Source organism: Lepidothrix coronata, unplaced genomic scaffold, assembly GCF_001604755.1.
Source record: "Lepidothrix coronata isolate B3197 unplaced genomic scaffold, Lepidothrix_coronata-1.0 Scaffold25, whole genome shotgun sequence".
In the NCBI taxonomy this organism is placed as follows: domain Eukaryota; kingdom Metazoa; phylum Chordata; class Aves; order Passeriformes; family Pipridae; genus Lepidothrix; species Lepidothrix coronata.
Window position 1 is genome coordinate 549,087 of NW_016690205.1, and position 13,255 is coordinate 562,341.

Consider the following 13,255-nt stretch of genomic DNA (forward strand, 5'->3'; position numbering starts at 1 on the left):
AGACCGGGATAGATCGGGATGGGACAGGGATGGACCGGGATAGACCGGGATGGGACAGGGATGGACCGGGATGGACCGGGATGGGACAGGGATGGACCAGGATAGACCGGGATAGACCGGGATGGGACAGGGATGGACCGGGATGGGACAGGAATGGGACAGGGATGGGACAGGGATAGACCGGGATGGGACAGGGATGGACAGGGATGGACCGGGATGGGACAGGGATGGACAGGGATGGACCGGGATGGGACAGGGATGGACAGGGATGAACCGGGATGGGACAGGGATGGACAGGGATGGGACAGGGATGGGACCGGGATGGACTGGTATGAGCCTGGGATGGGACAGGAATGGACAGGGATGAACTGGGATGAACAGGGATGGACAGGGATGAACCGAGATGGGCCTGGGATGGGACAGGAATGGACAGGGATGAACCGGGAAGGACAGGGATGGACCGGGATGAACCGGGATGGGCCCGCGATGGAGCGGGATGGACAGGGATGGGCCAAGATGGACAGGAATAGGACTGGGGTGGGATCGGGATGGACCGAGAAGGGAGTGGCGGGAGAGAGGATGCTCCTCGGGGCCTCTCGGTCCCGCGCTGCTCACCGCGCCCGCACGCAGCTCCGGGTGTTTCCTCCCGCTTCCCCCGCACGTGTTGGCGTTTAAGAAGAGCCGGAGTCTGGCACGGCTGGGTGCGGGTCAGGGCTTCGCGTGTAAACCCGGGGAGGCTACGGGTGTCCCGTGCTAACTAACGTCATTTCGGAACCGCGAGTCCGACACCTCCGGGATGAAAGCAGCTGCGCGGAACCACGGCGGGCCGGGCCGTGCAGCGCCCAAGGCGGGGGGGTTCGGAGAGAGGGAGGAAGGGACTCTGAATTAGCGTCGAAAAGAAAAAAACCCCAAATGGTGGTCCATGATCGCTGTTCCGGGGCAGGAGAGAGGAACCCGGGCAGCAAGGCCTTTTCCCGGTCCTGGTCCCTGTCCCCCGCTTCTGAGATGGGTCCCCGGCGGCACCACTGCTGGCCCGGCTGTGCAGGACCGAAATAGAGGGGTGAGGGTTTCAGGGCCCGTCTTCTCTTTGGGGAGGCCCGTGGGAAGCCCCTCGCGTATTTGCCCAGCTCTGGATCCCCGGCTGAGTGGGGAGAGAGGCCCCGTTCACGCGAGGCTCCGGGTGCTCGGGGGAGCCAGGCCTGCCTGCGACACCTCCTCGGATGGGATCCACCTGCTCGGCAGAGGCCGGGGGGCCTGAGCCCGGGCTCTCCCGGAGCCCCCCATCCCGGCCCAGCTCCTGAGAGCCCCGCTCGTCTCGGCGCTTGGCGGCCCGGGATCCCGTCCCTCCCGCCGAGGACTGCACTCCTATGAAGGGCTCGCAGCACGCTCAGACATACTGACGGGGGTTTAGGGCGTCCGGAAAAGAATTAAATTAGGCATTTCACCCTCTCCTTTAAGTCAGTCAGCCCCCCTCCAGACACGACCTGCTTGGGTCACGTCTCCTCCCCGCTGTGGTCACGAATCCCTGGGATGGGAGAGAGAAGAGGGAGACGGATTCTGCCTTGAAAAGAAACTTAAGGAGTCTGAAACTTGCCTCACCTCCACCCTCATACCCGAGAAAGTTCAGCCTGGTTCAGCCCCTGAACAACCGTCTTACCCCGAGGTCTCCCGCGTCTGAGACCTTCCTCTCATTTTCTTCATCTTTTAAGGGATGAATATTAGTTTGGAAATCCGGAGCTAGTGCCTATGAGGCCAGTCATGTAATCTGACTGCGAACGTAGTGCACCCCTCCCTCCGAGAGAGGCTGCCTCTCAGTGCGCTTGGAGCAGATCGGGGATTTCTGGGAAGGAAGCCCCTGCCAGATTTTCTCCATGTAGACGCCAAGAGGACAGCGAGAGCAGCCTGTCAAGACCTTGGGCAGGAAAAGTTCAAGAGAGGGGCTTCGGGAGGTGTTCCCGGGGCAGGCCGGGCTGGAGCTCAGCGGCCGCGGCCGGGCTAGGAGAGGCCGGGGGTTGTGCGGGAGACACCCCAGAGAAATGGCCACGGCGACGAGTGGGAGAATGATGCGAAAATTTAGGGAGAAGAGGAAAATTCTGGGCAATCCTATCCCGAGTCCCCTTGGTTTTTGTTCTGACTGTCCCCGGCCTGTTTTGTCTCTGACAAAATCCAGAGATAGCTTGTGCTCTCTCCAGGCTCTGCTTGGGATTTTTCTGCGTGTGTGTATCCCCGCGCACACGCACACACACACACGCAGATATGTGTATGTGTGTACAGAGCATACAGAGCGTGCAGGATTTGGGGCTGCACCGGGACCTCCAGGGTGCTGCGGCCGAGATCACCCGCGCTCCCGAACGAAATGGGACTTGGCCGTGGAGAGCTCCTCACTGCAGCTGTAGCCTCCTCCGCTCGGCTCCAGAGCAACGGGACGCCCCTTCGGAAAGGGATTTTAAGCTGGAGGATATTTCCTCGGCGGTAAAGACGGTCGAGGGAAATTTACCGAGCGTTTTGGAGGGTTATTCCCTCTCTGCATGTGTGAGGTTTCTTTTCAAATGGATATAATTCCTCCCTCCCCAACTGCTAAATTGCTTGATGCAGTTTTCAAAGGAGCCCCATGATTGTGTCAGGATGTCTGGAAAAAAAAAAAAAAAGAAGTAAAAAAAAGGAGTTGAAGTTTTTCCAGTTCAGATTCATTCTTCAGTCCCGGAGAAGCGTAAATACGCAGATGCAGAACACGGCTCTTCCTAGGAGAAGAATAAGTTTCTCTTGTCTTTTTTCATTTTCAGTGTTCTGGAACCAAGAGCCCAGTCGAAATCAGCACTTCAAACACCCGTCGTATTTAGGGCACTTTCTCAGCCTTGCTCGTGTCCATAACCCCCGAGTTTTGCGAGAAGAGCTGTAGTTACTGCCGGTTGAGGGGGGAAAAGTTTCGCGGAGAAAGGGTGAGGGGACTTAAAAAGTTAAGATATTAGCAATTCACGAGGGATACGAGTGGGGCTACAGACAAATCCTTCTCTCCCTTGCCCGACACTCTCAGCTCAGTGGGGTCGGAGCTCTGCACCCCGGGTGTCTTCGGGCTGCAGAGGTTTTTCCAAACGTGTGAGACCTGAGAGAATGGCACTTCGCTGCAAAATCTGTCCAAAGACTTGAGTTACGCCGTATAAAGCTCTCTCTTGCTCTGCTCTGCTCTCGTATGCACGTGTGGGTACGGATGTCTATACGTACAGCCGCCCCATGCCTGGAGATCAGATTTACATTTCCTACATGAAGTGAACTTCTCCCCCCACAAAGTGCACACAGCGCGGGGTACACAAAGGGAAACACGGCCTCGAACAAAAAGCAAGAACAGCCGCATCCTTGCGTGCCCAACGCTGTTTTGTCACTTATATTTAGCCTGTCGATTTGGTATTTTGTTAAAAATATCGGCAAGCTGCGAACAGATGCTTTTAGTAGAAAGCGGGGAACGCGAATAGAATTCATCTCGCCCTTTAGTGGAAACAAGCGTTCAGGCGGCGATTTATTTTTTAGCGTATTTTAATGCGGCGAAGTAACGGATTCTTTGTGTATAAAGTGGAAAGAAAATAGAAAACAAGGTCCGGGAACGGAGGAAAGAAACGCTAGACTGGTTTTAAGACTCCCCCCATCCCTTGGTTCAACAGAAACATTAATTTACATTAGCAATTCCGCATCTTTAAGATAAATTACACAGCGGCGTAATAGATTTAAAACACGCCAGATTTTTTTTATCATTAATTGTAAATGTGCAAAATACCTGCTGGTACTTCACTTTAGAAGAATGTAATTGGCAAAAATGGGAGGCTGATGAATAGATAATAGATCCTTAACTACCAATAAACAGTAAGCACCAGCCAAGAGTATTAGGATGTGATCATAATTATTCTGCAGCCCCAGCCAATGAGAGGAGGAGAACTCAGCCCTAAAATCATCTCCGGACCCAAAGGTAAACGCGAAAATACGGACAAGGCTGGAACCGGAGACGTGATCCCCTGTCCCGTCTGCGAGCGCCCGGCGTGTCCCAGCCCCGCACGATGCAGCCGCCCTGCGCTTTGTGCTCCGCGCCGCGCGGGGCGGGCAGCGCGGGGCAGCCCAGGGGGAGGAAATAAGTTCGGAGGAGGACGACGACCCGTTTTCTCACCGGGACGAAATCTTTCCCAAGCGGGGCATCTCTCCCTGACGCCCCGGGGCGGATCAAGGTAACCTCGCCGGGCCGAGAGCCCCCGAAAGGCGGCAGGGAGAGGGGTGTCACGCTGGCCGAGGAGCCCAAACCCCCCCCGAGCCCCCTCCAGGAGATGCGGCGCCCTGCACCCCCTGCCCCGCTGAGCTGCCCCCCCGACCCCCGTCCGCCTACCTTGGTCTCGGAGCGGCGGCAGGGGAGGGAGGGAGGGCAGCGCGGCGGCGGAGGGGCGCGGAGCGGGGCGGGCGCGGCGGGGCGGGGATGGCGGCGGGGCGGGGGCGGCTGCGCGGGGCGCCGCGCTCCCCCCGCGTGGCGGGCGCGCTCCCGCCGCACTCCGATCCGCGGCTCCATCCCTCCCGATGGCGCTGCCCGGCGCTCGCCTCCCCTCTGACGCACTTTAAAGAGTCTCCCCCTTCAACCTCAAGGCGAGTAATAGCGACCAATCATCAAGCCATTTACCAGGCTTCAGAGGAAGCTGTTTATGTGATCCCAGCACTAATTAGGCTCATGAACTAACAAATCGTTTGCACAACTTGTGAAGGGGCCGATCACATCCATGGATTGTCTTTGGACTTAGGGGGGGAGGGGGGGACGACCGCCTTTTCCTTGCAGGAGGGAAACTTCTCCCAGCAACTTTTTTTGTGTGTGTGTGCGTGGTGCGTGTGTGTCTCCCTTTTGGGTACCGCTGGCTGCCGCTGCCTCCTTTTCCTCCAGCCCCTGTCTATTTATGTGTGTATCTATCCCTCCTCAAGTCACTCCCTGCTGCAAACTTCCCCGGATCGTCTCCCGCGCACCAGAGAGAGACGGGCAGAGATTGGGTCGGGGATTCTCGTCGCGGCAGCATGTTTCAGCCCACACCCAAGCGGTGTTTCACCATCGAGTCGCTGGTGGCCAAAGACAGCCCCTTGCCCGCGTCTCGCTCCGAGGATCCTATCCGGCCGGCGGCGCTCAGCTATGCCAATTCCAGCCCGATGAACCCTTTTCTCAACGGCTTCCACTCCACTGGCAGGGGGGTCTACTCCAACCCGGACTTGGTCTTTGCAGAGGCCGTCTCCCACCCGCCTAACCCGGCCGTGCCGGTCCATCCCGTGCCCCCTCCTCACGCCCTGGCCGCCCACCCGCTGCCTGCTTCGCACTCCACGCACCCGCTCTTCGCCTCGCAGCAAAGGGACCCCTCCACCTTCTACCCGTGGCTAATACATCGCTACCGGTATCTGGGCCACAGGTTTCAAGGTACGTGCAACTTTTCTTCTCCCTCCGATCCACTCTCCCTCCGATCCGCCCTCCCGGAGCTCCCGGCCGGCCCCGCCGTGCGGATTTTGGGGGACTGCGGTGGGCGGGCTGCCCTTGCCCGGAGCCGCGGGCTCGGCTCGACCGGGCCCGGGGTCTTTTGTCCCTGTCTCCCCCTCCGCCAAACTTGATGAGCTGTCAGAGACGAGGGGCTTGGGCTTCGTTTTGTTTTGCTGCTTTTTCCCGGTTTGTTTTGGTTTCTCGTGAAGAGGGGGCAAACGGGAAGGCAAGGCCGGCTGGGACTTCGTCAGCTTTCTGCCCCCATTAAAAGCAGAGGAAAAGGTGGATATTTTTTGTTCCGGTGTGTTAAAAGCTACAGAAGGAAGCGGCCCCGCAGAGCGGGGAATGGAGAGGTGCTGAAGCTGAGGTTCCCCCGGGAAGGCGGCGGTGCCCGCCGGGCTGCGGGGCCGAGCTGCGGGGCCGTAGGAAGCCCCCGCCACCGCCCCAAGTCCGCCCGCTGCCCTTGCTGGAGGGGGAGAAATGAAGCGAATCTCAGAGAAAGGAGAAGGGGAATGTGAGGGGGGAAATAATCCCAGCGCCGGAGCAGCACGGGGAGATGGGGCTGCGGAGGATAGCCGGGGAAGGCGCAGGGAGGGCGATCCCGACCGTGTGGGCAGCGAGGGGCTCCAAATGCACGGCGATTAATACCCGGTTGAAGGGAAATAACCGAATCCAATGGCGGACAATCAATAAAATCCCCCTTGTTTAACCCTTTATAACCAGCAGCGTCTTCCCCGAAGGGTGAGCTGATTTCTCCCGTAATGGATTCAGCTCCTGCCTCTTTCGTTATAGACAAACCAAACAACAAACAAACAAAAAAATCAACCTCCACTCGGAGGGATCTATCTGCTTTTTTTCCCCTTGTATTTTTATTTATTATTTCGGAACGAAAACAAACCGCCTGCATGTTGCATTTTCCCCGGCCTTCTGCAGCCGGGCCGCTGCAGCCGGGTTGGAAAAGGAGCCACTCTCTCTGAACCCAGGCGGTCTGAGACAAAATGGATTATTACCCTCTGAGAATAAAATTACAGGTTTCGCTCACCAAATTATTTGTCGCAGCCACCAGGCGATTGGTAACGAGGGCTAGATGAAAGGCGGAAATGTCCTGGTGTTGAGCCACAGTCTGATTTCAAACACACCCTCCTTCTCCAACGATTTTTAATGCACTTACAGCGAGAGCCCCTCGGTGCCTTTCCCACCTTGGAAGGGCCGACCCGGAGGAGCGGCACAGGGACACCCTGGAGGGAGATGCCCACCGAAAAGCCCCAGCTAACCCACCCCCCGCTCCGATGCGGGCCGGCAGGGATGGGATGGGATAAGATGAGATGGGATGGCCGCTCTGTGGCCTCTCCGAAGTTTGGCTCTTTATTTCCACGCCGGTTCCCGTCGCCGCCGAGGCAGCGTGGAGTGGGCAGTGGGCCGGGAACGGCGGCGGTGGAAGCCCCGCTCCGGGCAACACACCGGCAGGACTGAGGGAAGCAGAGGGAGAAAGGCCCCGGCCGAAGTTTTGGGGGAGGGAAGCGGAGACAGGCCGGGGGAGCGGCTCCCGGAGGCCGGTGGGCGGCCAAGGCGTCTCGGGGGGCTCGGCCAGGATGCCCCGAGCGCCGCTCCCCAGCTGGCCGCGACGGGAAGATGAGAACAACAAACAAATACGGAAAGATGTGAGGCTGCCGGTGGTCGAGGGGAAGGGGGGCAGCCGCGGGATGAAGCCGCAGACACCGCAGCCGGGCTCTGGCCAATCCTTTCCATTTTTTTTCTTTTCTTTTCTTTTTTTTTTTTCTATAGTCCTCCCCAGGTTGGGTTTTAGCATTTTAATTTCTCCCAGTCCTCTCCTTCCCCCGCTCATTTATCATTCCCCTCCACTTATTTATCAAAAGAAAATTCAATACCAAAAAAGCGCTGAAAAATAAAAAAGAAACCATAGTCGGATTTCTCCTGCGGATAATGGTGGGAGAAAAAAATTTCTTGTGCTAGAAAGTCCTGTCGAGCGCATTTGGGAAAGGTGTTTTGCTAATCTCTGTTTTACCCTGTTGCCCAGGGAATGAAACCAGCCCGGAGAGCTTCCTATTGCACAATGCACTGGCCAGGAAACCCAAACGGATCCGTACAGCTTTCTCCCCATCCCAATTACTGAGACTGGAACATGCCTTTGAGAAGAACCATTATGTAGTAGGAGCGGAGAGAAAACAGCTGGCACACAGCCTCAGCCTCACAGAAACTCAGGTAAGGGGGAAACATGGAACGGACAGTTGGGAAAGTGAAAGTACCGGCATCTCCTTTGGAAAACCCACCCGGCAGGGCCGAGATTCGAGCGAAAAATACGGGCAAATTCTAGGGGTGTTTAGGCCTTCGGTCTCGAGCCGGTGGAGCGGAGAGAGGGGTCCCCCCTCGCCTGGGTGTTGTAAAATCCTTTCCCGTTCGTGATTCCACCGCTTGTGCCGGGGGTCGTGGCCGGCCGTGGGAAGCCGCAGCGCTGGAGCAGGATTTGGGGTCCCCCGGGCAGCCCCGATGGGAGCCCGGGCCCGAGCGGGGAGGGAGTGGCGAGATCCGCGGTCTGCGGGTCCAACCGTTTTGCTGCGGGGCTGCTCCGACCCTCAAGAAGTAGTTTGATACTGGGGGGAAAAGCCACCAAAACAAATGGGGGGGAGGGGGAAGAACCCCCCTCTTTGGACCCTACGGCAGAAACACAGTTTCTTGGATGATTTTCCACTCGTTTCTAGCCCCGCGTCAGGCAGAGGGGATGTGAGGAGCCGGTTCAGGAGGACAGAAAGATGAAAAATAAAAGCAGAGAAATTATTAACGAGGAATCCCCCCCCTCCCCCGCCCTCCTTTCCCCCTCCCGCCGACTGGCTGCGGGCCAGAGCCGCACCGGAGCCTGTTTGTGTCGTGTATCTGGCGGGACGATCAGCGAGGTTCCCGCTCCGGTCGTCCCGGGGCGAGGGTCTCGCAGGTACCGAGGCCGGGCACTCTGGGGCAGCGCGGAACCGGCCAAGGGCTGCGGCGGGGGCGGGCACAGGCTCCCCCCGACGGCGGGGGACCCTCGGACGGCGGGCCCGCTGTGAGGGCGTTTTTCACGCGGTTTTCTCCCCGCCGGAAGAAAAGCTGGAGTTTGGAGGATTGGTGGTGGTTGTTGTTGTTGTTGTTGTGTCGGGCTTTTGTTTTGTGCCCTTCTAGGAGACTCGCGGAGACAGGATTCCAGATGGGGATTGTCTCTGCTACAGTATGTGGCACTGTACTAAGAAAAAAAAAAAAAAAAAAAAGCCAAAATACCCAGCCGCAGCCTAGTTCAAAGTTCCCAGTAAACACAGCGTTCTCTGGGCGGATTAAGTTGTAACACTTTTTTTTTTTCTTAACTCCTTTTCGTGGGGGAAGCAATAAAGAGGTTGGAGCTTTTGTTTTAAAATGTCTCCCTAACAAAACAATAAAAAGGGATCGCCACTTTTATGAGGTTCCCCGAACAAGGGACCGGTCACAGGCTTATTTCTACTGGAAAGCTGTATTTAAGGTGGTCTTTGTGCTGCTTGATTCCGAAGCTGGTTGGGGTCTTTTGTCCGGATGTCAAACCCCCAGTCCCCTACAAATGAGCTCCCTTTTGGGAGATCAGCGTGCAGAAATGAACCGTCCTCCCCTTCAATTAGCAAACTAAAAGCAAATTAAACTCACCCCTTGTTCCCCGCTCAGCTTTTTAATGGGGGACTTTTGGAGAATATGAAAATGCAGCAGAGATGTGTGTCCGGCCAGTCAGGTCTCTGTTCTGAAGAGGCAGCGAAGCGGGTTAAACCAGCTTATTAAAATGCTCCAGTTCTCTTCCCCCCCCCCTTGCTGAGGCCTTTATCAGGCACTTTCAGACAGAACCAGAGTTTAAACTGCTTTAAAAAAAAAAAAAGTGTTTACCTTTGGACGCTACAAGGAGTGTGACCAGCTCTGGAGATAGCTCAGAGATCAATACTATCTGTAATTAAAGCACTGAAGTCAGCTGCCGGATGGTTCAGTCAGATGTACTCGCGCTGAACAAAATGAGAGGGATATTTACGATGGCACTTACAGGTTTCGCGGCGCTACGATCGCTCCTGGACGGCGTGTCCCGGGGAGATGTTGCGGGGAGCGACGGACGTTTTTCTACTCGGGGCTATTTTCTTACATTTTATGCGCTTTTCCAAGAGGAAAAGATCTCGTGCCGCCGGCCCTCAGCCCCATCCTGGAATGGATGAGGCCCTCGGTCCGCTTTGACCCGCCGGGCCGGGCCGGGCCGTGCGGGCAGGTGAGCGCCCCGCAGCCGGCCCTGCCTCCCGCCCCGCAGCCCCTGGGCCGCGGCACAGCTCGCCAAGCGCGGGGAACAGGAGTGGGCCCGTGGCGGTGACAGCCCACGGCCACGCGGCCACGCCGTGTTCTCCCCGCGTGGGGCACCGGGGCATCGCCAGGGCCGCTCGTACGCGGGAGCTCCGCGCCCGGTGCGGGCCCGGTGCATCCCCGGCCGTGCCGCCCGGTCCTGCACGCGTGGGTGCTCTGGAGCGGCCGGCGGGCGTGGGACAGCCTGTCCGGGCCTTTCCCGAGGGGTTTAGGAGACAGGCGGGCCTCGTCTCTGCTCGGCCCGCTCCAGGCTGGGCAGCGGTGAGAGCAGGGCACGGAGCGGTGAGGACGCGGTGCGGGCAGAGCGCGGTGCGGGCAGGGCACGGCCCGGGGGCACCCGGAGCCCCGCGCCAGGGCCAGCGCAGCAGGCATCGGACTAACGCCCGGTGCCTTTCCTCCCGCAGGTAAAAGTATGGTTTCAGAACAGACGGACAAAGTTCAAGCGGCAAAAGTTGGAAGAGGAAGGTTCAGACTCACAACAGAAGAAAAAAGGGACTCATCACATCAACCGGTGGAGAATCGCCACCAAACAAGCCAGTCCAGAGGAAATCGACGTCACGTCGGACGATTAAGAACTGGCTCTTTGGGACTTTTCAAAGCCAAGCACCCCACTAACCGAAAGTGTTAAAGGCTCACACCCCCCGGCGTGGCGGTGCGGGGAAGGACACGGAGATCTTCATCAAAACACGATTCCCGTCTGGGAGGGAGCTGGGAGCGAGCGAGGGCCAGACAGCGAGGGGTCCGAACTGTGACACTGCCGGCACCGCTCTGGCAAGGGGGATCTGTCAATCAGAGCCAAAACAGCGGGACGAGGTGATTGACAGGTATTCCGTTTATCGCAGTCCACTTTTAAAAGCATAACGTCAAAAAAATTTAAAAATATATAGAAAAAAATGTTAAAAAAAAAAAAGACAAGCCGCCCCCCCCATCCAAATCAGAAAAATTACCACCTTACTGGACATTTTGCACTTCACAGTTTTTTCCGTCTTTGAAAGAGAAATTTCCATAAGCAGCCAAAACCCACACCTGTTTCAGAAACTTGAATTGCATGTGTAAAGCCGTCTGGGCAAAAAAAGAAAAAAAAAAAAAAAAAAAAAGGAAAAAAAGCGAAAAAATTACTCCAGTTCCTAAAGACAGAAATTAATTGTAATTTTTTTCCCTTTAAGACAGGTTCCGTGTGCTTTTTAATTTTATTTTACGAGAAATGTGCAGTCTGTAAACATTTTATGATAACTTCTGGCGTCAAAGTGTTTGTGAAAGCTAAATGAAGTAGCAGTAACAAAGCATAGTGTTCCTTCCGGATGGACAAACACGGTGGGGAGGGGAGGGACGGGAGGGAAAGGCGGGGAGGGGGGGGAGGTTGGGGTTGGTCATAACTTTTGCTGCAAAAAAAAAATTCAAATTAAATTAGCCCCCCTCCACCCCCCATCGTATCCCCATTGCAAAACCGGATGACGATTATTTTTTAAGATTAATAAAGCGCAAACCCAGCGACCAGTTTTGGCGGTGAGGACACCTTCTAGGCTGGGAGGATCCAGAGAAAAGGGACTTAAAATCGCAGATTGATTTTTTTTTCTAATGGCCATTTTCATTGGGGCAATTTTCAAGCACTGACCTTATAATATTCCGAAATCATAGAGCTACTACGAAAAAGTTACAAATGTTTCCTTCATGTCTCCTATACCAGAATGTAAATATTTTTGTGTTTTGTGTTTAATTTGTTAGAATTCTAACACACTATATACTTCCAAGAAGTATGTCATTGTCAATATTTTGTCAATAAAGATTTATCAATATGCCCTAAATTTTTAAGCAATATCTTTTCCGCTTCACCTCCAAATTTCTCAGGAACCAGTATTTTCCCCCCACACCGCCCTGTTTTTCGCTGCTGAACCCCTGCGGTCGGAGCCTGCGCTCCCGCGGCGGCGCCGCGCATTCCTGCGGCCATAGGCGCATTTTCTTAATGTGTTCGCCGGCTGGTAAATAGACCTTTAAAATACGCCGCGGAGACCCGCTTGATGTAAATAAATACCTGAAAAAAAAAACCCGAACAAAAACAAACAAAAAGAACACCCCCAGCGGAAAACCCTTCCCAGGTTAGAATCCGAAGTGTGAACCGGCTCGTAACGGTGAAACCGGTCCGCAGCAGCCGCGCTCCGCTCGGAGGGGCTTTCCTTTGCAAAAATATGTGTTTTAATAGCGACAGGGTGTTTTTTATTCCCCCCCCCCCCGTGTTTAACATCCCCTGGCCAGGTCGCTGCGGTGAGGAACAGGTCCTGTGAGCAGGGGCTGTGCCCCAGCTGCTGTTCTCCCCGCCGCTCTCAGGGAGCGATCCTGGGCACAGAGTAAAACTCTGACATTAAAGACGTGGGGGAAAGAAAAAAAAAAGTTGCTCTGGGTCCTTGAGGAAACTAGCTGGTTTTCTGGGGGTACACAGTTGTTTTTTCATGCTTCATTTGCTCTTTAGCCTGATAGACTGCATTAATCAGTTTTATTTCCATTGATAGAGAAACCTCGTCTGCTCTGTTCGAGCTACAAAGAATCCTGCAAGCTTTTGTGAAAGTGCAAATCAGTTTAGGCAATTATCATACCAGGAATATGAAGGGGAAAGAGGAGGCATTGCCCAGTGGTCTCCTTTAATCTCTTAATCCGTGGATCCAGGGGGGCTAGTTGGACATAATTTAGGACAATCTGACTACCCTTTACACTGTGATAAGGCGAAGTTACAATGCATCGCAAAAATACGAGCTTTGTTAAACATACTGCCTTGGAAAGTTAAGATTAGACATTCTGTGCACGTGTTGGCTCTATCGGGTACTATGTAAATTTAATTTTTTTTTTTTTTAAATCCGATCTTATTTTTTTTTAGCATCGGTTCTTATACAATCCCGGTGACTTTCCATTCACTAGTGCTACAAATACGAGAGAGGCCCAGTCAGGGTTAGGACGCATGTCGCAATGCAGTCCCTTCCATTTAAACCTAGGCTAATTATTTAGTAGAGCTATTCCCAAGGTAAACTTCTCGTTGCATCTCTCCCCTCCTCGAACAGCTGATGATGCAGATCTGGAAACCAACAGGAGGCACATTTCCCCTGAACTCACCCAAGCTGGCTTGCGCTCCACTTCAAACCCGGGCAAATGGGCAAACAGTAAAAGGATTGCGGCCGAACAGTAGACTTGGGCCTTTCTAGAAATTGTTTCCCATCTTGATAAAAGCCTTATTTCGGCAGGAACCATATACTTCTCCCTCCACCCTTTTTCTTTTTCTTTTTTTTTCTTTTTTTAACCGTGAGGGAAGAGAGGGAGAGAGGGAAAAAAATTAAGCGTCCTATGTAGCGTAACAGCAATAAAATCTTCAGAGAATGCCATTAGCTTTGAAAAAAAACCCTAAAAGCTTTATTACAAACCCAGCTTTGAAAATAG

General features: G+C 54.8%; 1 protein-coding gene and 2 long non-coding RNA genes across 5 annotated transcripts; 1 reads left to right on the top strand and 2 right to left on the bottom strand.

Moving 5' to 3' along the window:
* Positions 1 to 1,122: 1,122 nt before the first annotated feature.
* LOC108494600 lies at positions 1,123 to 4,419 on the bottom strand. Its single transcript, XR_001873902.1, has 3 exons — positions 4,367 to 4,419; positions 1,658 to 2,629; positions 1,123 to 1,525 (listed from the first exon to the last, which is right to left on the bottom strand). It is a non-coding gene; the product is annotated as an uncharacterized LOC108494600 (long non-coding RNA).
* EMX2 (empty spiracles homeobox 2) lies at positions 4,111 to 11,637 on the top strand. Of its 2 annotated transcripts, XM_017809343.1 has the most exons (4): positions 4,111 to 4,211; positions 4,945 to 5,425; positions 7,521 to 7,705; positions 10,237 to 11,637. In XM_017809343.1, exons 2-4 carry the CDS (start codon positions 5,035 to 5,037, stop codon positions 10,402 to 10,404), a joined length of 744 nt encoding a protein of 247 aa, XP_017664832.1. In that variant the 5' UTR covers positions 4,111 to 4,211; positions 4,945 to 5,034; the 3' UTR covers positions 10,405 to 11,637. The 2 variants fall into 2 exon arrangements, with proteins under 2 accessions (XP_017664832.1, XP_017664831.1); XM_017809342.1 differs by lacking the exon at positions 4,111 to 4,211 and having other exon boundaries at positions 4,523 to 5,425.
* On the bottom strand, positions 8,532 to 9,637 carry LOC108494601. Of its 2 annotated transcripts, XR_001873904.1 has the most exons (4): positions 9,545 to 9,637; positions 9,377 to 9,434; positions 9,146 to 9,236; positions 8,532 to 8,717 (listed from the first exon to the last, which is right to left on the bottom strand). It is a non-coding gene; the product is annotated as an uncharacterized LOC108494601 (long non-coding RNA). The 2 variants fall into 2 exon arrangements; XR_001873903.1 differs by lacking the exon at positions 9,545 to 9,637 and having other exon boundaries at positions 9,377 to 9,516.
* Positions 11,638 to 13,255: the final 1,618 nt, after the last annotated feature.

What these genes read in the sequence shown, in the direction of transcription:
- EMX2 (XM_017809343.1), top strand. Translation starts at nt 5,035, where the DNA reads ATGTTTCAGCCCACACCCAAGCGGTGTTTCACCATCGAGTCGCTGGTG. An exon ending in TCTGGGCCACAGGTTTCAAG is followed by an intron (nt 5,426 to 7,520) that starts GTACGTGCAACT and finishes CCTGTTGCCCAG; the next exon opens with GGAATGAAACCAGCCCGGAG. An exon ending in TCAGCCTCACAGAAACTCAG is followed by an intron (nt 7,706 to 10,236) that starts GTAAGGGGGAAA and finishes TTCCTCCCGCAG; the next exon opens with GTAAAAGTATGGTTTCAGAA.